At 39.2% G+C, this 22921-nt stretch overlaps 1 protein-coding gene across 2 annotated transcripts in view; it reads left to right on the top strand.

Moving 5' to 3' along the window:
* Window positions 1-22921, top strand: part of TMEM245 (transmembrane protein 245) — a 76842-nt gene that overhangs the window by 34267 nt on the left and 19654 nt on the right. For both annotated transcript variants that reach the window (XM_043927355.1, XM_043927356.1), the window contains 6 exons: window positions 3444-3526; window positions 4420-4510; window positions 10513-10611; window positions 13215-13346; window positions 17404-17526; window positions 17655-17800. In XM_043927355.1, coding sequence (XP_043783290.1) covers window positions 3444-3526; window positions 4420-4510; window positions 10513-10611; window positions 13215-13346; window positions 17404-17526; window positions 17655-17800 — 674 coding nt within the window. The remainder of the gene's footprint in view (window positions 1-3443; window positions 3527-4419; window positions 4511-10512; window positions 10612-13214; window positions 13347-17403; window positions 17527-17654; window positions 17801-22921) is intronic.

Consider the following 22921-nt stretch of genomic DNA (forward strand, 5'->3'; position numbering starts at 1 on the left):
GAAGCCAGCAGTTGCATGCATGGGAAATGTTACTTTGCTTATAAATAATTATAGCATTTAAAGTATTTATGATTTTTGTGTTGCTGGTTTTGCCATGAATTTGCCTAATATATTTTTATCATTTAAATTTTATTATCATAAAAATCCTCCGAGATAAATGCAGATGAAAAATGGAGATACTGAGGGAAAAGTGGGTTCTTCTCTCAAAAGAAGAACTGTGATCTGGTCCATGACTCCTAGCGTAGATCCTGTTCACTTGATCAGAATTTGATTCCTTCCTTCACGTCTCATTGTTCTTTCTGCTGATTTACCATTAAGGTATTTCTCACTTTCCAGATCCTTCCAGCTTGCATTTCCCTTCTGCCTTCTTAGTTTGGACTGCTGTAACAGAATACCACACACCAAGTGCCTTCAACAGCAAACATTTATTTCTCATAGTTCTGGAGGCTGAGAGCCCCAGATGAAAGTGCGAGCATGGTCAGCTTGTTAGTAAAGGCTCTGTTCCTGGTTTATAGGTGGCTGTTTTCTCCTTGTATTCTCACATCATAGGGAGAAAGAACACTTCTGTATTTCTTCTTTTAAGGACGCTAATCCCATCATGTCTTCCATCAGGTTTTCCGTGGTAGCTCAGTCGGTAAAGAATCTGCCTGCTGTGCAGGAGACCTGGGTTCGATCCCTGGGTTAGGAAGACCCCCCTGGAGAAGGAAATGGCAACCCACTCCAGTATTCTTGCCTGGAAAATACTATGGACGGAGGAGCCTGGTGGGCTGCAGCCCATGGGGTCACAAGAGTCGGACATGACTTAGCAACTAAACCATCACAGCAACTAAACCTCTACACCAATCCCATCATGAGAGCTCCACCCTCATGACCTAATTACTTCCCAAAGGCCCTACCTCTTATAACTATCACATTGAATGTTAGACTTTCAACAGACGAATTTTGAGAGGATATAAAAAAAATTTAGTCCCATTACCCCTCTTTTGGGGCTTTCCTGGTGGCTCAGAGGATAAAGCGTCTGCCTGCCATGTGGGAGACCCAGGTTCGATCCTTGGGTTGGGAAGATCCCTTGGAGAAGGAAAGGGCAACCCACTCCAGTATTCTTGCCTGGAGAATCCCATGGACAGAGGAGCCTGGCAGGCTACAGTCCACGGGGTCGCAAAGAGTGGGACATGACTGAGTGACTTCACTTCACTTCACTCCTTTTTTTTTTCATTGCATATTTGTATGGAGTCATGTTACCAGCTTTTGCAGTTTTTCACCCCTCTTTTATCAAAGAAAATCATTCTCCAAAGTTCAGCTAAATTTTTTGTCTCTTACTGGCTTTTCAAGAAACTTCTGTAATCTATCACAGTCTTTATTTTATTTGGACCCTACTGAACTCTGCACCCCAAGTTTTTATATGCTGTTTTCCAGAAATTGTGAAGCTTACCTGATATCCTGGATGTGAACCGTTTTCATATAGTGCTGTAGAGATATGGTAGTACCTATTATCAATAGATAATCTAATATGCAGCAATTTACTAAGGGATTACACTGTTTCCTACTACTTGACTTTCCACTTGGAAGTCCTGTTCTCAGTCACTCTTAGCCTCAGTATGCCCTGATCTTATCATTTGCTTCTAACAACCTGCTCTCTCTGTACCTGTTTCAGTTAAAATGCAGTTTTTACCTGTTCTTTGGATTTTAATCATGTACAGTCACTTATTTAGACTCTATAGACTTGAGAGGTCTGTCTTTGTTTTTGTTATATTTCACCTAAACCTTCCTTTGTGTGTTTTTCTAGTTCTTAGAGAAACCTTTCACCAGTATGTAATTCTGTTTTCCTTTTTTTTCCTCTTTTTCCTCTCTCTTCTATTCTACCTTCCCTTCTTTGTCCCTTTGTGTAGGGTCTTCTTGCCTGCTCATCTCAACCATTTCATCTTTCTTTTTCTTTGTTCGTTGCATGCTTCAGTGAGCTTTGCTTCTCTGAACTTTGATAACAATTATTACTGAACCATTTCCTTGTGGTTTAGGACTCATGCAAACTGAGCTTTTGAAGGAAACTTACTGGTTATCTAGTTCATTCTCCCAGCCAATAAACGGATCATCCTCTAAAACACCATGACAGTATCCATTTGAATGTCTTAGTAGACATCTCAAACATGTCAGAACCGAATTCCAGACCCTCCCTTGCTTGTCTGTTCTCATTTCAAGTAAGTGACAGCTTCATTCTGCTTGCTCAGGTGAAAAGCCTCAGGGTCATTCTTTACTGCTTTTTTTCTTTTATTAATAGATGCATATCCAGTTTGTCAGAAAATCCTTTTTGCCTCCATGTTCCTAGTATATTTTGGGATAATAGCAGGGTGAGGATGTTAGGTAATTCCTTTCTACCTAAAGCAAGAATCAGTCAGTTCAGTTGCTCAGTCGTGTCCAACTCTTTGCGACCCCATGAACCGTAGCACACCAGGCCTCCCTGTCCATCACCAACCCCTGGAGTCCACCCAAACCCATGTCCATCAAGTCGATGATGCCATCCAACCATCTCATCCTCTGTCGTCCCCTTCTCCTCCTGCCCTCAATCTTTCCCAGCATCAGGGTCTTTTCCAGTGAGTCAGCTCTTCGCATCAGGTAGCCAAAGAATAAAATGGTATAAAAATTATTATAAACACCATATCAGGACATTGAAAAATGATCAGTTAGGCAATAATTTGCAGAGTGTTCGCTTGTGAAAAACTGCTACTACATCTGGTAAAAACATGTAGTTTGTGGCTTTTTTACTTGGAATTACTTATCCTCACCTGCATTGTGTGGTCAGAAAAAACCTACAGATTTTCTTATGGGTTGTGGTGGATTTGGTTTGGGACTGGCAACAGAGAAGCTGTGAATTAAAGGGAGAGGTTCTGGAAGCAAGAGAGACATAGAAGGGCTGAGATTAATAAATCACATTTTAGAATGGTTATATGGGAGACCCTAAGGTATCCTGTGAGTATTGAAAGCCTACGGAGATTTCCACATTTGTTGTACCTTTGATTGCATTTCTCAAGTTTCACACATCTTAGGCTAGAAAGGATGAAGCTTCCTATTGTGAAGTGCCTGAGCATAACTTAGGCCAAAATTATCAGCTGACTGTTTTGCTATTCAGGTTCAGGGGGAACCCTTAGGCTTTTCAAAAAATAAAAAACACTGAGCAGAGACATTAATGACAGGGAAGACAAACTTTGCCGTTTGATTACAGGTAAGTTGTTTGCTTACTGAAACAAAATGACGGCTTTCAGAGTTCCAAAACAATCTAGAGTTGCTTTGTTATGGATATTGGCTGTTCAGTGCAGGTCTGTTAAGTTAACTGAAATTAAGATATCTAATTACTTGACTCTTAAAGCATTGTTCCTAGAATAGTATAAAAGATAAATGTTAAATTGAGTTTAATTTTTATTGATACTCATTTCTTGTCCATAATACAGGTACATCAAGAGAGTGTACACATGATTGAAGTCACAAGCAATTTGATTAATGAAACTCTAGCAAATCATCCTGAGTGGGCAAAGTAAGAATGTAATTTTGACAAACATAGAGATGGATGGCCTAGGTTCTATGTCTGTTGTCATGAAATGATCTTCATTGGTACGGTTACTTTGGAAGAGAGAAGAGTTTGCAAAACTTTGTTGAATTTTGCATAAGAATGACATGTAGCGGGATAGAGGGGAGCAGAGGGGAAAGTCCGAATATTGAATTGAGACTCACAGTTTACGACATGTCTTTGATTTACTAAGATTTCCCCACACGTTATGTTGTGCGCTGAAGGGATTATCCCCATTTTACAGATGAGGAAGCAGGATCAGAGGTTAAGGGATTGGAGAAAATCCCCCCCATGGCAGAGTCAGCAGCGTTCCCATACTGTATCATTTTTTGTGGCAGAGTTGGCAGACTACGGCTCAGAACCAAATCCAGCCACCTGTTCCTATGAAGATTTATTGGAACAGCCTACACCTGTTCATGTCATCTTGTCTGTGGCTATTTGGAGGCTGCAGAAAAAAGCAGACAGAATTGAGTAGTTGTGATACAGATCATATGTCCCGAAAAGCCTGAAATATTTATGCCTTGGCCCTTTACAGAAAAAAAAAGTCTGCCGACGCCTGTAGGATCTCTTTGCCGACTTGTTTAATTTGGCTTCTGTGAGAGGGTTTTTATGTCTTCGTGGAGAGTGTTCCTGGGATTATGCTGTTCACCTAATTGAACTTGATGATAAATTGTATGGCCTCCTCTTTTATTTATTTTTTTTAACTACCCCCAAGGTAGTTGGTAATTTAAGTTAGGAAATACTCTGCAAGTTTTAGAATCATAAATTGTAAATGATTGTTTTAAAAATTAAGTTCCAGGGATTGCTGGTGCAGTACGCTATACCAGTTTTTCATTTTTCCTCCCTTTATTTTGAATTAGTTGGCTTCCTGAGGCTCAGGTTGTCCAAAGAGCCCTTAATTCTGCAGCCAACAACGTGTATCAGTATGGACGAGAATGGATAACCCACAAGGTAAGGGAAGAGCCTATTTTCACAGCTTTTTCTTTGCAGGGCCTTCATGGGTAGTGACTTCTTGCTTAGATAAAGCAAAAATGGAGATTCTGTTTATAATTTCTGCTTTTGAAATAGGCTTAAATCTATAAATCAACAGGCAACATAGGATGAAATAAAACCATCTGGATGATCTTATTGATAATTGCTGGTAGCCCGAACAATCCAAGAGGCTGGGCATTTGCTTCATGTTAAAAATAGATCTGATTCATTGTTTGTACATTAGGACAGAATGATCAATAAGCTTGGCTGATCAAATATGGCTTTGTGGAAAAAATAGTAAATTTTTAAATTTTATTATTATCTGCAAATAACTGTACTTGACAGTTTCCAATTTGTTTCATTTAATCTTTCCAAGAAACCTATAGTAGTCTGAATTATTTTACCCCCATTATAGACATGGAAACAGACTTAAGTAAATTTACTTAAGTAAATTCCCAATGGTCATGTAATAAATTGCAGAGCTTGCTTTCAGACTGAAGACTAATTCTAAATCCTTTGCTCTTTCTACTATGATATGCTAGAAGTGTGTGCCCGGAACTGATTTAAGTGCTTTAATGTGGCACTTGAGATAAACTGTGAAGGAATGGAATGATAGATCCTGGATGCATAGAGAGCAGGAAGAGTGTATTTTAAGAAGGGGTATTTGTGTGATCCAAGATACAGAAATAGGAATGTACTTGAGGAGGTGAGTTTGATTGAAGTTTTGTGAAGGGGAAATGAAAGGCAGAGGAAAAGACACAGCTCTTGTAGCTAAGGGATCAGACTCCATGATACAGATTTGGGACATTGCTTTTTTCCCCCTAGTTTTTCCTGTGGAAATGAAGGTAATTTGCAGTTTTAATATATGAGGTAATTAGGATTATCTAGGGATTGCCAAAACTTGTTGCACTGAGATGTGTGCCAAAAAATTCCCTGTTAGAAATTTAAATTCAGAATCTAAAAAACAAAAGGTATTTTGGAAATTGCACTGTGTATATGTGCCTACTCAGTTGTGTCTGACTCTTTGTGACCCCATGGACTGTGGCCCTCCAGGCTTCTCTGTCCATGGAATTTTCCAGGCAAGAATACTGGAGTGGGTTACCATTTCTTCCTCCAGAGGATCTTCCCGACCCAGGGATCAAGCCCGCATCTCTTTGCATCTCCTGCACTGGCAGATGTATTCTTTACCACTGCGCCACCTCTTGGAAATTACACTATACTTACAATAATCTGCTAACCTAAGGATAGAATCGTGGTCAAGTTAAAAGTTAGGAGAAAGATGTGTTACTGATTTTCCTGGGTCCATACCAGATAACCAAATCCACTGTCACGTGGAAGTTTTAAAGAAAATATTTATTGAATAAACAAAAGATAAGTACAGGTGACCTTGAACTATGTGGTGGTTAGAGGTGCTGACCTTCCCTGTAGTTGAAAAGTCCCTGAATAACTTTACATTTGGCGCTCATTTACCTGGTTCTACATTCTCAGATTCAACCAACCGCAGATCTTGTACCACTGTAGTACATATTTAGTGAGAAAAATTCATGTGTAAGTGGACCCGCAGTGTTCAAACCAGTGTTGGTCAGGGGTCCACTGTATGTGGATGTACATCTCAGAACTATCATGGAAGGAAGACCGAATATTGCAGAGGACTTTTAGACATTTAGATATATGTTTGCCTGACTTATTCTGTGGATAACGTAGCGTTTAATTCTTGAATTATCTGTTCAGGAGAAACTTTTATTCTGGAATTCTTACCTATTTGGGAAAATAAGAAAGGGAATTTGGATAACTAGAAGAATGTGCCTTAGATTTTAAAGTAAATTTTTAATTACTTAGAAGAAAAAAATAGGTTTGAAACCTTATATTTAAGAGTCTAAAATGGAAGACAGCAGAAGAGACATGATTTTCTATGAAAAGTTGTAAACTATTTGTGATCCTGATTTAGGAGGCAAAAGCATAATATCTAAGAAAAGCCACTGAACTGAGCAGATAAATGAAATGTGGTTTATCTGTATAATGGAATATCATTTGACCATAAAAAGGAAGCACCGACACATTTTACAACATGGATGAACCTTGACAACATTAGACTAAGTCAAAGAAGCTGTCATAAAAGACCACATAAATATGATTCCATTTATATAAAATGTGTGAAAGAGGCTTACCTATAGAAACAGAGTAGAATAGTGGTTTTCAAGGGTAGGGGGATTGGAAAGAAATGGAATAGTGATTACTAATGAGTATGGAGTCAACTTCTGGGGGCTTGAGAATGTTCAAAAATTGATTGTGGTCATGGTTGCATAACTGTGAATGCAAAAAAACTATTGAGTTATACACCTAAATGGGTGAATTGTGTGTCAGTTATATCTCAATAAAAATTTTTTTTTTTAAAAGAGTCATTGAAATTGCAGGGGTAGCTCAGATCTTATCCATCTAAGGGTCATATAATAATTGAATCCCAAGATCTACAGTGTAGAAAGGGCCAAAACTAAGTGAGAGCAGAATGCCACACTCAGGAAAGAAAAAAAGTCTTTATAGCCTATGTTTAGGTGTGAACAGAGAAGGTCACTTTCTATCTGCTCCCAGCCTACTTTGTCAGCCGTATCTCCTATGTCCTCTGTTCACTGTTATGGTTCTACTCAGATCCCCGAGTTTGCTCTCTGCTCAGCGTTCAGTGATCTCATTTTAACTTGATTACCTCCTTTAATACCCTGTCTCCAAATACAGTCACATGGGGGTTAGGACTTTACATAAGAATTGAGAGGTGGAGGACACCATTAAGCCTGTGTTGTGACCTAAGGAGAGAGTGTAGCTTGAGGAGGACCAGACATAGTTTCCTGAGCACTTGGGCTTTTGAAGGTCAGAGAAGTGAGCCAGCAGGGGAGATGGAGGAGGAGGAGCCCTGTGTTGTACCCTGTGTATCAGCAGGCCTGCAGAAGACAATGTTTCAAGACTTGGTTGGTTGTATCAGATGCTGCCAAGATTTCAAGCAAGGCTGGAACAGACATTTGCCTTCTGACTTACTCCTATTTTTGTAGATTGGGCTGTTTGCCTTAAGTCACACAGTCCTCAGATGGCATTCTGACTGCTCTTAGTGTGGAATTGTGTCTCATATGCAAAGAGCATCTCATCCCACCAACGGTACGTGTGTTTCAGTGATTTTTGTAACCGCAGTGATGTGCCTGTTAAACTCAGTTCTCTGGCCCAGTCTTCCTTGTGACTTGTGACAGTATAATGTTGCAGGCTGGTAATTGGGGTCTGTGGTATTCTGCTAGGATTGATAGCACCACAAATTTGAAAAGAGGGTTTTATAACATGCTGCAGAATTTTGCTGAACTCTCTTTTGAGTTAGGCTTCCCAGGTGGCTCAGTGGTAAAGAATCTGCTTGCCAGTGCAGGAGATGTGCGTTCGATCCCTGGGTCAAGAAGATCCCCTGGAGAAGGAAGTGGCTCCCCATTCCAGTATTCTTGCCAGGGAAATCCTATGGACAGAGGAGCCTTGTGGGTTACCATCCGTGGGGTCGCGAAAGAGTCAGACATGACTTATCGGTTAAACAGCGACAACTCCTTTTAGTTAATAGTTGTGGTATTTTAGTTATTCACCGTTGTGCTGGGAGTTAGACAGCTAAAGGAGATGTCAGTTTGAAATAGTGCTTTTTTGCAGTAAAGGCCACTGTGCAAGCAGCCAAAACTGGAGGCTGTCTGTGACCATTTTAGGTCTCATCTGGTAAAAGGAGATCCCAGAGGCTGACAGAATGGGTCATAGGACTGTGAGAATCTGACAATCGTGGTATATAAAAGACACAGTTAAAGTCAGTAGAGGACTTCCTTAGTAGTCCAGTTTAAAAATCCGCCTGCCAGGGAAGGGGACACGGGTTCCATCCCTGACCAGGGAAGATCCCACCTGCTGTGGGCAGCTAAGCCTGTGTGCCTAGCGCCAGGGCTCTGCAACAAGAGAGGCCAGCGCATTGAGAAGCCCGCACACCACAACTAGAGAGTAACCCCTGCTCGCCACAGCTTGAGAAAGCCCTTGTTCTCCGCAACAGTGAAGACCCAGCACAGCCAAAAACACTATGGGTGAATAAATAAATAAAACTTTTAAAAAGACTAGATCCCCATGATTGTTAAAAAATAAGTAGGGAGAATTAGAATAGGGGTAATGGTGGTTTTTAATTATTGTGGATAGTTTGCTCTGTTAGGTATTCTTTATTCATAGGTTATATAAGCTATAGATGAAAGAATATTAGACAACTTTTGATCCTAACTATGCTACTTTTAATCCCAACTCTAGCTGCATGACCTTGGGCCTATCATAGATTCTTTCTGTTTTCTCATTTTAAAAGAATAAAGGGTTAACAAAACCTTTTTCTGTCTAACTTTGTTAAGAGATTGTCGCAAAGGTCACAGAACGTAGGTGAGAGCCATTTGTAAACTGTAAAATACTATGCAAAGACAAATGGCTTTTATATTCACTAATTTGTCTTTGGTTTATTAATAAATCAAATGTAAGAGAAAACACTGAGGAGATATATTTGTATCAAATATGTCAAAAAACTGGTTCAGGTATCTATAAGATCAGCATTAAATGGTCAAAAGGTATGGTTAGGTCACACAAAAGGAAATATACATTGAAAACCAACATGGAAAATGGTCACTCTCATCACTAAAGAAAAATATAAATAATTATTACCTTTTCATGCCTATTAAATTATCTAATAATTTAATAATTTATCAGTTCATAAGGTTTGGAAAAAATTGGTTCTTTCATACAATATTGGAAAGTATTAATTGGTACAGTCCTTATAGAAGACAGTTTAGCAGTGTTTCACAGCAGTCATTAAAATGCTCATTTCCTTTGATTCCTGTATGTTTATCTTAATGTTAGTAATAAAGTTGTATAGAATATTGCATTGTTACTTGTGACATTATAAATTGGGAACCATCTCTATGTTGTATGATTGATTAATTATTAAATAATAATAGAAAAACTTAGCTAATATGAAACCATTAAAAATAAAGGTTAGTGTTGAAGAGCAAAAATGAAATACTTATGATGCAAAAGAAAATATAGAATTCTAAACTGTATCTGTATAAGCATGCAGAAAGTTGCGAAGGAAAAAACAGCAGCAGTTATATTAAGTGGGGCAACAAATCATTGTCTTTTTAAAAGCGTCTTTAAGAGTACCATATGGTTTTAGTAATACGTAAATGTAGGATGAGATACTGTAATGAATAGCTTTCTCCAAGTTATCTTGTCTTAGTGTTTTTGATTTCCCAAACCCTGAGGCCAGTTTAATTGGTCATAACTCTGAGATCTGACATCTCTGGCTTAGACAGTAAGGAATCTGCCTGCAGTGCAGGAGACCCGAGCTCGATCCCTGGGTGGGGAAGATCCCTAGAGAAGGGAATGGCTACCCACTCCCGAATTCTTGCCTGGAGAATCCCATGGACAGAGGAGCCTGGCGGACTATAGTCCATGGGGTTGCAGAGTTGGACATGGCTAAGCAAATAACACACACTGAGACCTCACATCTCTCAGCATATTCAAAGGAAGATTTGTGTTTATAGCTGAGGTTCTAAAATTTTACTTGAAAGTTGTGTGGTAATTCTAACGCTAGTGGTAAATGTAACATGACACTTCCATATAATGGATGAGCACCGGGGTCACTTGGAAAAGATTTTTTTCTGGGCAGATGAGATCAGAAAAGTCAGTAAGCATGGCTTATTTCTCTTAAGACCTAAAAAAGTTTTCTTAGACACCTAAGAATAAAGGAAAGAATAAAGAAGCAAAAAGACAGAGAGAGAGTATTTACTGGAAATACTGAGTAAAGTTTAAGGAAAGAACAATGTGGTTGGAGGCAATTAAATAGTCTGGGACATTTTAGTTTGATTTGGAACAAATGTAAAGACCAGCATGTATTAATTTTACTGGATTGTTGCCTGAAACACTAACTCAGATTATATCTGTATTCCTTCCAGCTTCATAAAATTCTGGGAGATAAGGTGAATAATACGGCCGTAATTGAAAAACAAGTACTAGAACTTTGGGATAGGCTGTATCATTCTTGGTTTGTAAAGGTAAGTTATTTTAACTAAGGATTTCAGTTGTAAACTAATAGTGCCCTTTTATGGGCTCATTGACTAGGTTGGATTGTGTTAACCCTGGGATTTCATTTATTGACATTTTTAAGCTGCAAGGTCTTAAACCTCAGGTGATTAAAGGTCAGCTTGAATTGATGATTAACCTCCGTGGCAGAACACACCAGTTTCTCTGTTATTGGTGTTCTATCCGCTTTTCATTATCCTCAACAGTGTCTCATCCTCTTAACCACATCTGTGCAGTAGAAGTGTGATGCAAGCCGTATATGTAATGTTAACTTTCTAGTGGCTGCATTAAAACAAAAAAAGAAAAAAAACTAGGATGGATGAGATTCATTTTAATAATGTATTTTACTTAACACAGTATACCCAATATATGTCATTTCCATATGGGATGAATGAAAAAGTAATGAGATTTTATATTTTATATATAACATATACATATAAAATCTTTTCCATTCTAAGTGTTAAAGGTCTGGTTTATCTTTTACCAGGAGCATATTTAGGTACTCAGTAGCCACAAGTGGGTAGTGGCTACTATTTGGGACAGTACACCTCTGGACATTAAGAACTTTTTCTTTGAGGAAGTGAAAATAGATCTGAAAGTTTAGAGATAATTATTTTAAATAAACTTTTGTGCTACTTGTACTGATGTGTATCATTTTTTACTAAATATAAAAATGACAGTCAGGCCATTCTGTACACTGGGCTGGCAGGGCCCGTGGGCCATCAGGGACTGTGCTGTGGAAGATGCCCATGAGGGGGAGAGAGATCGAGTGGGGCAGAGTTAACTTGGGGAGCGGGGAGGAGGGTGCAATTGAAAATTTGCATATGTTCCCTAGTGACCTGTTTGGCACTGTGTGTTCTTGCCAATTCAGTTCAGTTGCTCAGTCATGTCCGAATATTTGCGACCCTGTGGGCTGCAGCACGCCAGGCTCCCTGTCCATCACCAACTCCTGGAGCTTGCTCAAACTCATGTCTGTCTAGTCGGTGATACCATCCAACCATCTCATCCTCTGTTGTCCCCTTCTCCTCCCACCTTCAATCTTTCCCAGCATCAGGGTCTTTTTCAGTGAGTCAGTTCTTCACATCAGGTGGCCAAAGTATTGAAGTTTCAGCTTCAGCATCAGTCCTTCCATTGAATATTCAGGACTGATTTCCTTTAGGATGGACTAGTTGAATCTCCTTGCAGTCCAAGGGACTCTCAAGAATCTTCTCCAACACCACAGTTCAAAAGCATCAATTCTTCGGTGCTCAGCTTTCTTTATAGTCCAACTCTCACATCCATACATGACTGCTGGAGAAAGCATAGTCTTGACTAGATGGACTTTTGTTGGCCCCCGCCTAGGAGAAGTTGAAGGGATGGTGATGGGTTTTGTGGGTTTATAAAAATTGGGAGTTAAAACCAACCGGGAGCACCTCCTGGTGGTCCAGTGGTTAAGACTCTGAGCTCCCAGTGCAGGGGGCCCAGGTTTAATCCCTTGGTAGAGAGCTAGATCCCACATGCCACAACTAAGAGTTTGCCTCGCGCAACTAAAGACCCCACAAGCTACAACTAAGATCCAGTGGAGCCAAATAAATAAATAAATACTGAAACCAAACAAAACCTAACTGGGAAATCTCTGGGTAGATAGACCTGCTGAAGAGCTAATTACAAAGGTTGTATCTGTTTCTTCTGCTAATATTTGGGGCTTCTGCTTACACACAAACGGTTTTTACTATCCCTCACCCACTTTGAGTTTCCTGAATGGTCCAGGGAGGTCAGGTCAGTGTTTTAAAAGCATAGGTTTGTAAGTGGATAAGTGCATTGCTTTCTTTACCTCTTTTACTAGGACCTAACGTTTTCATTGCTAATGAAGACTGGCATCCCTGGGCTTTTTGGAAAAGTGCAAAAATGGAAACACATGCAAAATGTTAAGAATCTACTTCTATTTCTAAATGTTAACCTTACCAGTCACTTTGTTTATTCATCACCCTTTCACATCTGTTATTCCTGCATATCTGCCAATGTAATTCTTTTCCAGATAGGCAAGTTAGATTTCTCCTCTGCACCCTTCTTTCTCTTTCATTTTCTGTTTTTCCCTCTTTTATTGAGATATGATTAATACATACCATTATAGTTAATATTGCTTTTAGCTATACTTTTTCATATTTTATTTCTTTCTGCTCTCTTTAGCTTGTTTGGAAGAGTAATAAGGTAGATGAGGAAAGGAGGGGAAAAGCAAAAATGGGAGACTAAAAGAAAGGTTAGAGGGGAGAAAGAGGGGGGAAAATAGGATGAAAGCATATGCTGTGTTCATGTTCAGTTGAATATACTGACAAGTAAAGTGTGTTCATAAACATGCTTAGGAGGGATGCATTTAAGCTAGGCTGAGACACAGTAGCTAGAATATAAACAGAAAAATATATTTCGGGTCTTTTTGATGGAGTTCTTTGTTACTTTCTGATATAATACAAAGTTTTTCACCTCTGTGTATTTACTAAACTGCTCCAGTGGACCCGAAACAAAGTAGGCTATTTATATATCTTCTTGTCTTTAGGTTAAAATGGGGATTTCATGTCTGAACTGTTTTATTCTATAGAACGTATCACACTCTGGAAGGCACAGAGGACACAAGCTGCACATAAGTCGTCAGAATAGCTGGCTGGGGGACATTCTCGACTGGCAGGATATCGCTTCCTTTGTCCATGAGAACATTGAGACCTTTCTTTCGGTAAGAAATAGTATTTTTTAGTTAAATTGAACTTAGGAAAAAACAAACTGTAATTCACAGGTTTTTTTCACACATGTAAATGTCTTTCATTACCCTGTTTTTAATGCCATGAGGTTTTGCAGTTTTGAGAACTCTAAATGCACCAGAAAGATGTCCAAAAGCCGTAGGCCTCAAGTGCAGCTCCCCTGGTACCTCCTCTGTGGTTGAAGAGTAACCAAGAGATGCTGACTCAGGAAGCTTGCACGATGCTGCGGCTCCTGGGTTCTGAGAATGGGGTCCTCACCGCCTAGACTGATCAGAATGCCCCTCGTTGAACCACCAGCAAGGGAGCCGCCTTTGGTTGGCGAAGTCCTTTGGCAGATAGAGATATGGTTCCAGTTGCAGTAGAGAGACTGGATGTTTAAAGGCTTAGATTTCCGTCATCCCTCCTGTCCTTCCCTCATGCGCTATCCACCGCTGCCTTGTTTTCCAAGATTGGAAGCAGCGAGGAACAGTTTGCAGAATTGGTGAGTTTCACTCCATAGCGTACTTTGTGAGGTTTCTCGGCCTATGGCTTTTCACAGAGATGAGAAATCCTCTCTTGTGAATAAACCTGTAACTCTTATCATGTTAATAAAAATGGAGGTTTGGGACTTCCCTGGTGGTCCAGTGGTTGGGAAAAGTCCTTCCATTGCTGAGGGTGCAGCTTCAATTCCTAGTTCAGGAGCTAGGACCCCACATGCCTCGGTGCCAAAAAAAACAAAATGGAAGCAGTGTTGTGGCAAATTCAATAAAGAGTTTAAAAACAAAAACCAAAAAAAAAAACGGTCCACATAAAAAAAAAAATCTTTAAAAAAATAAAATTTTTTAAAAAGTGGAGGTTTGCTGTGCTAGATGTTTTTAAATTTTGGTTTTCATCAGAACAAGAGATGACCATAGCTGAAAAGTCGAAGATACTTTAAGGTGTTAAATAATGGATAGCGTTGTCCCTGCTCTGAGCTTCCTCCCTTCAGTCTCATTCTCCAGAGCGCTCCATTCTTTTAACTTTCTCTGTGTATTTACCTCTAAATTTCTAAAACAATGTTTATGCTGCTCTTTCTTGGTGTCACAGTGTTATCTTCGGCTTCTGACCTGGAAGATGAAGATAGGAGTGTCTCAGTGACTCCTTACTGCTCCCCTGGGGTTTTCTTACGACTCTGTTGGGCCCTTCGCCCATTCCTGCACTCACATTTTCCCGTCCTCCCAGTCGCCTAATATAGCTGTGATGATTTGAAGTTAAATCTAGAAATTCATGTCCTTCCATTCTAAGAATGTTGCTTTTGATAATCCCTTCCCTCTGTTTTCTCTAGTCCAGTGGCTCTCAGACTTTTTGGTCTGAGAGCTCCAAAGAGCTTTTGCTGATGTACATTCTATTGGTATTTATGGTATTAGCAGTTAAAACCGAGAACTTTAAAAATATTTAACAGCTCACTAAAATATAATGTTACTTGTTGACATAAAGAACATGCTTTTTGTGTTTGAAAAATAGCCATGTTCCAAAACAAAATAATGATTTAGTGATAAGTGTGGCTTTTGTTACATTTTTGCAAACCTATTTAATGTCTGGATTCTCATACTTGTTCCTTTACTCAAGTCTGTTGGAATATGTTGTTTTGGTTGAAGTATGTGAGGAAAATCCAGCCTCACACAGATAAGTAGTTGGAAAAGAGAGGGAAGTCTTTTAATAACCTTTTCAGATCATTGTGGCAATTCTTTGATACTACTCTATCACTCAGCAGATGGTATTTCTTTAAGGTTAGTTGCAGTGTGGAATTTGAAACCCTATCAGTGAACTTTTTCTATTCTCTTATATTAGGGTCCATGAATCTGTCTTGGCTCGGAATGGATCTTTCACCCTTACATGATTTTGTAATGTGCACTGGTCATTTGGAATCAATGTTCACTAATTTCTAAATATTGACATATATATTCTAAATATTAACATATTTTATTATGCAGTATTAAAAAAATCACATTCTTTAACATCACCACCTATCTCATCAGAAAAAATTTTAAGAAACTGTCAAGGTCAGCCCTTGATTCAGTTTTTTAGTTTTATAATACCCAACATCTATTTCTTATTTTCTGAACCTTTCTTCTTAATCCCTTTGAGTACATAGAAAAGTTACTGGATTGTGGCTGGCAACTACCAGTCTACAGTTAATGTATTCTGTTAATTTCTTAAGAATTACCACAGAGTGTTTCCTATCAGTATGACCCAGAAACTTTTTTTTTTTTTTAATTTTTAATAAAAATTCCAAAAGACTGAATTCTCCAAAAGAGTGCTTGTCAAAATCACAAGTAAGGGCATTGTTGGTTTGTTTCTTAGAATCAGTGGCATTATTCATTCATTCTTTATCCCACAAGGTCAAACAGTCAGTCATGCATATTTTTGTAGGCATCGTGAAGTATTTGCAAGATTTTATGTAAGGAGTTATTGTAAATGAAACTAGCCTTCCAAACTCCTCTCATGAAGGCTGAGCTGAGGTTTGCAAGAAACACTGAGGACAATAAAATATGCCTTTTATAAGTTGTACATTTGAGGCAGGAAAGGAATGGATAGGCCTTTCATAGAACAGATGGTATAACTTGGACATATGACAGAAAACAGAATTTCTCTTTTGGAAAGGGCACCAAAATAAAACCAGATATTAGGAGTTCTGGTGTTCAGCTCTGGTTCCACTAATTAGCTTCAGGCCCTTGGGCAAGTTTTTTAAAATCCCTGAGCTTCAGTTTGTGTATCTGTAAAACAAAGATGATATCATCTCTACTGCTTCCCTCGCTACCTTGCTGTGAGGTTTAGGGGAGCGTTTTGAAAGCTACAATGGAAGGTGTTTTTCTGACCATCTTGCTTCTATGTTTTTCACTAAGAGGGAGGATAGTCCTCTTCAATCTGATTTAGGTATTGACCTTCCAGAGATGTCCATGTGTTCAGTTGTCTCTTGTGTTGTTGGAAAGGTGTTTGCTGTGACCAGTCTGTTCCCTTGGCAGTACTCTGTTAGCCTTTGTCCTGCTTCATTCTGTATTCCAAGGCCAAACTTGCCTGTTACTCCAGGTATCTCTTGACTTCCTACTTTTGCATTCCAGTCCTCTGTGATGAAAAGGACATTTTTTTTTTCCACGTTAGTTCTAGGAGGTCTTACAGGTCTTCATCGAACCGTTCAACTTCAGCTTCTTCAGCATTAGTGGTTGGGGCATAGACTTGGATTACTGTGATATTGAATGGTTTGCCTTGGAAATGAACAGAGATCATTCTGTCATTTTTGCGACTGCACTCAAGCGCTGCATTTTGGACTCTTTTGTTGACTGTGAGGGCTACTGCATTTCCTCTAAGGGATTCTTGCCCACAGTAGTAGATATAATAGTCCTCTTGGGGATAGTAATAGAACGGATATTATCAAGTCGGACTTTAAGTTCATGAAGAGATAGGAAATGGAAACATGTAGGCATGCTATAAATATTATACATCTTCTTTCAGTAATATTTAACATGTATTAATATCTGGTTCTGGTGAATTTGCTGGTGGATCAAATGCACTCAGTAGGTCTTAATATAGGGTCCTATCTATCTGAGGAAAGATTTTCAGTTGCAGAGCTCGGACCCCGTCTGTTCATTTTGATTTTGTGACTTCAGTTCGTTTCTGTTATTGTGACTTTACTGAAGTCATTGAAGTGATCTTTTTATATTTTTCGATTGTTCTAAGTTGGAGATGGCAAGCTGGTAGGGGAGGTAACTAATAAGACAAATATTAGAATTTCATGGCCTGCACTTGTGGTCCTCCAAGCTATGTTCAGTCACAGGTTACATTCTGGCATATTCTCCTGTAGGTATTTTTTTCTCTCTGTGTGCCATTTTCACATAGTTGTAATCATGCCGTGTGTAAACTTTTTGTGTCTGGTTTTTTAAACAGAGCATTCTATCATAAAGTATATTTCTGTGTTATAGCAGGTCTGTTTTAATGGCTGCCTAACGTTTGTAGTAGGTTCACCATAATTTCCTTAACCATTGTCCTTACTAAGCATCATTCACATGTTTGCAGATCTTAGAGTCTCTGTGGATCGTCATGAGCCGGAACGTGAGCCTGCTCTTCACCACCGTCACCACGCTCCTGACCATCCTCTTCTACAGCGGGACTGCCCTCCTCAACTTTGTCCTGTCGCTGGTATGTCCACACAGACGAGTGCGTGTCACACGCCTTCCACAGCAAAGCATATTCTTGGTTCCACTTGTGTTTCCTTCCTGTAGTTTCCAAATGTGATATTTTAGGAGATACTGTCCTTTGTTTTGCAGATAATTTTCCTGACCACACTATTTTATCTGTTAAGTTCCAGTGATGAGTACTACAAGCCCGTGAAGTGGGTGATAAGCCTGACACCACTATCTCAGCCAGGCCCTTCTTCTAATATTATTGGCCAGTCTGTGGAAGAAGCTATCAGGTAGGGATAAGATTTATGCTGTTCTTACTTCCTTCAGAAACTGCTCTCCACGAGAGGCCTGTTTTTCTGCCTTGAGCCTTCGTAGTGCTAAACGATTGAGGGACACTGGTGTTTTCAAATTTTTAAAATCTCCTTCGTGACGATCACGTAAAACATTTTCAGTGTCCTGCTGTCAAGTCTGTGATGTGCAAAGATCTAGCGGCCTGTCCCCATCAGCTTTCCACCCGCAGGCTCTTACTCCAGCTCCTAATCATCATGGGGTTTATTCAGGCGAAGCCTCTCCTGCTCCACACGTACACCTCACCTTCTCTCAGAAGCCTCCTCGTACTCTCAGGAATTCTGGCTTTGCTCATGGGGGACAGTAGATGGCCTTCCTGTTTCTTCCTGTTTCCCTCTGCAGCCAGGCTGTGCCCTCTGCAGAGGGTCCTTTGGGTCCTAGAAATGAGACATTTGGAGTTAGCTCCAAGTCATAGGCTCTGTGTGTATCATAGGTTCTGGCCAGAAACTTCCATCATGTCATCTGATAAAAATGTATCACAGGCTTCACTTCTGAATGAGCTGATGCTTCAACTTTTGTTCTTCGTATCCTCTTTCCAAGTCACTGACTCCCTTTTCCTTTTCATCATGTCAGGTAGGCAGAGGCCTCTTGCAGCCTTGTTTGAGCTCCTTCGCCAACCTTTGTCCCTCATTGTTCTTAACTCATTAAGAAGCCTCTACATCATTTGGACTTCTGTTGAATAGCTACTCAAATTAAGTGCTCATGTTATCCATAAGAGCTTCTTTTTTTAATAAGTTGTTAGGAGTCTAAAGCTTCTCTGAATAGTGAACCTTTGGCTGGCATTTCTATTTCCACATACTTTTAAGAAAATGGTAATTGCTCAAAACTAGTCTTCCACAGAAATCTTGATTTTACCTGATAATTTTGTCTGACTGATTTTGCCTTTTTTTTTTTTCACTGTGTTCATATAACCGTGGATGAGGATACCACTTTAATCTTTGGAAACTCCTTGGTTACATTCAAATAGCATGCATGAACCTAAACTGTGTTTTTCTCTGGAAACTTTGCTAGGTTTTTTTCCCCTTTTCCCTCCTAGACTTTATTGGACAGTTGTTGTTTTAGTCACTAAGTTGTGTCTGACTCTTTTGCGACCCTATGATCTGTAGCCCACCAGGCTCCAATGTCCATGGGATTTCCCAGGAAGAATAGTGGAATGGGTTGCCATTTCCTCCTCTAGGGGATCTTCCTGACCCAGGGATCAAACCTTTGTCTCCTGCACTGGCAGGCGGATTCTTGACCATTGAGCCACCTGGGAAGCCGTTATTGGACAGTAAGTGGGATTAAAAACAAAAAAACTCTTATCCCCTTTGGTGCTCCCAGGTATCCACCTGGAGCCTTCCATGTAATGATTCCAAGTTTGGGACTATATTGTCTACTGTAACACCTTTCAGGGTGAAGTTGTCTTCAGAAAAGATCCTTTTTGGTTTCAGCAACCCTTCTAAGCCTATTTGACCTTCAATTATCATCTTTATTAATCTAGCAACAGATTAACTTTAGTTTGTCTAAGTGATATCTGTCTGACTCAGATAAGTTTATGCCAATATTCTTACCAAAAAGGAAAAATAACTTTCTGTCTTCCCAGTAGGGTAAAGTTATGAGTCAACCGTATCAAGGCTGTCAGAATCTTCTAAGTGATGTGACTTAAGCCAAGTCTTACCGAAAATTATCTAGCTTGTCTATAAAGGACTTAAAGAAAGATACTACAGTTTCCTGATATAACCTTTATTAGCATAGCTGACCGTCCTCTGAATATCTATCATTGAGTCATTTTTTTCCACACCACATAATGCCATCTCCTTTGTTTTAAACATTATTCTTTCATGTCATGGTTTCTTGGAATTGGTAAGTAGAGCTGTGATTTGCACCCACATCCAGCGGATGGAGATCACACATTCTTCTGGTATACCATGATGCTTTCTTCCAGCAGGGAACTGTTGTGTCAAAAGTGAAGAATTAAATTTGTGGTCCTGTTAACATTATTCAGCCGGACACAGGAAGCCAGCAGTGAAAAATTCAGTTCTTTGCAGAGAAAGACAAATACCGTGTGATATCACTTATATATGGCATCTTAAAAAAAAGGGTGTGAGTGAACTTATTTACAAAGCAAATAAACTCACAGACAGAGAAAACAAACTTGTGATTACCAAAGGGGATATGGAGAGGGTCAAATTAGGAGTTTGGGATTAAACTATACACACTACCATATATAAAAAATAACCAGGACCTACTGTATAGCACAGGACACTCAATATAGCACAGGATAATCAATATCTTGTCATAACTATAATGGAAGAGAGTAGAAATATATATATGTGTGTATGTATAAGTGAATCACTTTACCGTACACCTGAAGCAAACACAACATTGTAAATTGACTGTATTTCAGTGAAAATTTTTTAAAAATTGAGGTCTTTGGTTCAGGAAGGAATTTGAGGTTAGAGAGAGTATAGTCATCTACAGCAATATGAGGAAATATATGTCTCTTTACAGGTTAGATTTGCTTTATCTTCTTGGGATTGTACACATTAATTACATGCTGTAACAGGAGCCCATGTCTTGATTCTAATGTGTACTCATACAAAAACCTTTCATTTAACTTTTATTTTTAATATGGAAAAAAAATTTAACAACCCTCAGGAGCGGTACAATAATCCTAATTGTTCTCAAAATTGATAGATTTCTGTGAGTCTGAAAAATATGGTGCAGACAAGATAACTTGTTACAGGCTGGGCCATTTTTCTAAGCACAGCTATAAAGTTATATAAATTACAGATTATAATTCAGGATGATTTTTAGCAGTCTGCGTGCTTTTTACTTCTTTACTGGGTCAAATTTAAGACTTAAAATATGCAGTTTTGCATAGATGCCTCTGAAGAAATTTCTCATGTATGTAAGATAACAACGAGCTCTAGTTCCACAAACTCCTGTCAGTTTTTTCATTCTTAGGGATTATATTCAAAATGGAATATGTTTCCTCATAGGGAAAGATTTTAAGAGGGAAAAATATTCCATACATGATCGTGAAAATATTATCACAATGTCCTGAGGCTGTAGTTTAGTCTGTAAATTATCGGTTATATCAGATTTTATAAGCACTGATCATCAGTCATCATCATTGTTGCAGTTAAGTGAATTATTAGACTCATTTCACGTTATTCATTAAGAAGTTAAAAAGTGGAGTTGAAATTGGGAGTGAACTGCATGTCTGTCCAGACAGTGAAAGTGTCTTTGTTCTTTAAGCTTTGCCTTCTGAATTATGTGGCTATTTGATATAAACACCGTCCCATTGAATTTCTGAACCTTTGTTATTTTTCTCCATACTTCCTGGATAAGTGTTCCTCTATGCTGACTACATCTGTGGTCGGTTTACATTTCATGGATTTTTGAGTTAGTGGCATGCATCCTTTACCCTCAAGCCACGTTCCGTCCCTCCCCTCAGAGCATGTCGTGTCCTGAATGTTTGCATCACACCCTTCTTCCCCGATGCTCCATTCTGCTTGCTCTGGTGGAGATATTGCACATTACTAAGTTGCATGTTGTCACGGCCTCAGTGCAATTTAGTGTGTGTGATATTTTCACATGAGTGCATGCACACGGGTATGGCTCTTGCTTGTGGGATTACAGCTTTTCAGGGCCGGTGGGTGGGGGGGCCCTAGTGATCAATTTGATGGGAGAATGCGTGTACTGTGAGATTTTCATTTGGAAAGTAAACATGCTTCCCGCCTCTAGTTTTGCAGAATTGAAAATACCAGGGTTAGTAGAAATCGATGTCAATCATTTAGTAAATCAGTATTTCCAGTTTTCACTGGAAATATTAAATTTTAAATATTCATTGGAAATTGTTGTAGATTTAAGATTATAAATATTGTTTAAATTGAAATGTATAAGGAAGAGTTTAAAGCTGTAAGAAAATATATTTTCACTTATTTGAAGAGATTTCCTAATGCTGTAATAGGCAGAATTTCACACATATTTGGGGAAATTAAATTAATTTGTTTAAAGTAATTTATTAATAATTTAAGCTAGAGTTCTTAAATAATAACCAAGTCAGTAAATATAATGCCTTTTTCACTTACTTGATTAAAGATCAACCTAATAAGCCTAAACTTTGCTTCAGGTTTCTAAGGGAAATAAATGTCTTTTAAAAACTTCATAGTTTCTCTTTGTGGTGCTTTAAAAGTTGCTAAATTCATTTTATTAGTCTTATAATAGAACTAGTGTTGAGATACAAATGTTTACTATTTGTGCATGTAATTGAAACAACCTCTTGTTGATTTTTTTAGTTAGTGCTAGAGGAGTAAGTAGCACATGATTGGTAGGCATTGTCAAAGACACAAAACCGTGTATTAACTATATAAAAATATTGAATTAATATTTACCACTACCAAGGACTCCACATGGCTTCATGTGATGGCTCTGTCACAGGCTTGTGTATGTGACTCACGGTTATTCCCAGTGGGGACGGAAGGTGTCCACGGGAGCAGCCGATCCTGAGCCACTTAGCAGCACGCTACATCCGTGTGCACAACCTGCTTTCCCCCTTCTGGAAATGCAGTGTCAACCAAGTTTCTGTCCGATTTACTGTGAAACTGGGTCTCTGGGGTGGCTGGTAAGTCAGGAAAGGGAGCGGGCTGTAATGAAGGGAGCTGGCAGATCCTTTTCCCAATTGGGTTTGTTGTTGTTTAGTCCCTAAGTTGTGTCTGACTCTTTTGGGGCCCCGTGGAATTTCCTAGGCAAGAATACTGGAGTGGGTAGCAATTCCCTTCTCAAGGGGATCTTCCTGACGCTGGGTTTGAATGCAGGTCTCCTGCATTGCAGGCAGATTCTTTACGTTGCAGGTGGATTCTTTACCGTCTGAGCCACCAGGGAAGCCCTCTGGGAATCGCATACTATAGTGATTTTCTTCCTACTAGAAAAATGGTTTCATTATCTCTTTGACTAGTATATCTTTCTCCTTAGGTCCCTTATGAGAATTACAGCTCATTGCCCCATTTTTTCTAGGCTTACTCCTGGGATATCTTACCCTTTCCTATGATTAGGATTTTTCTGGCATATCTCAAATT

This window comes from Cervus elaphus, chromosome 16 (assembly GCF_910594005.1).
Source record: "Cervus elaphus chromosome 16, mCerEla1.1, whole genome shotgun sequence".
NCBI classification, from domain to species: domain Eukaryota; kingdom Metazoa; phylum Chordata; class Mammalia; order Artiodactyla; family Cervidae; genus Cervus; species Cervus elaphus.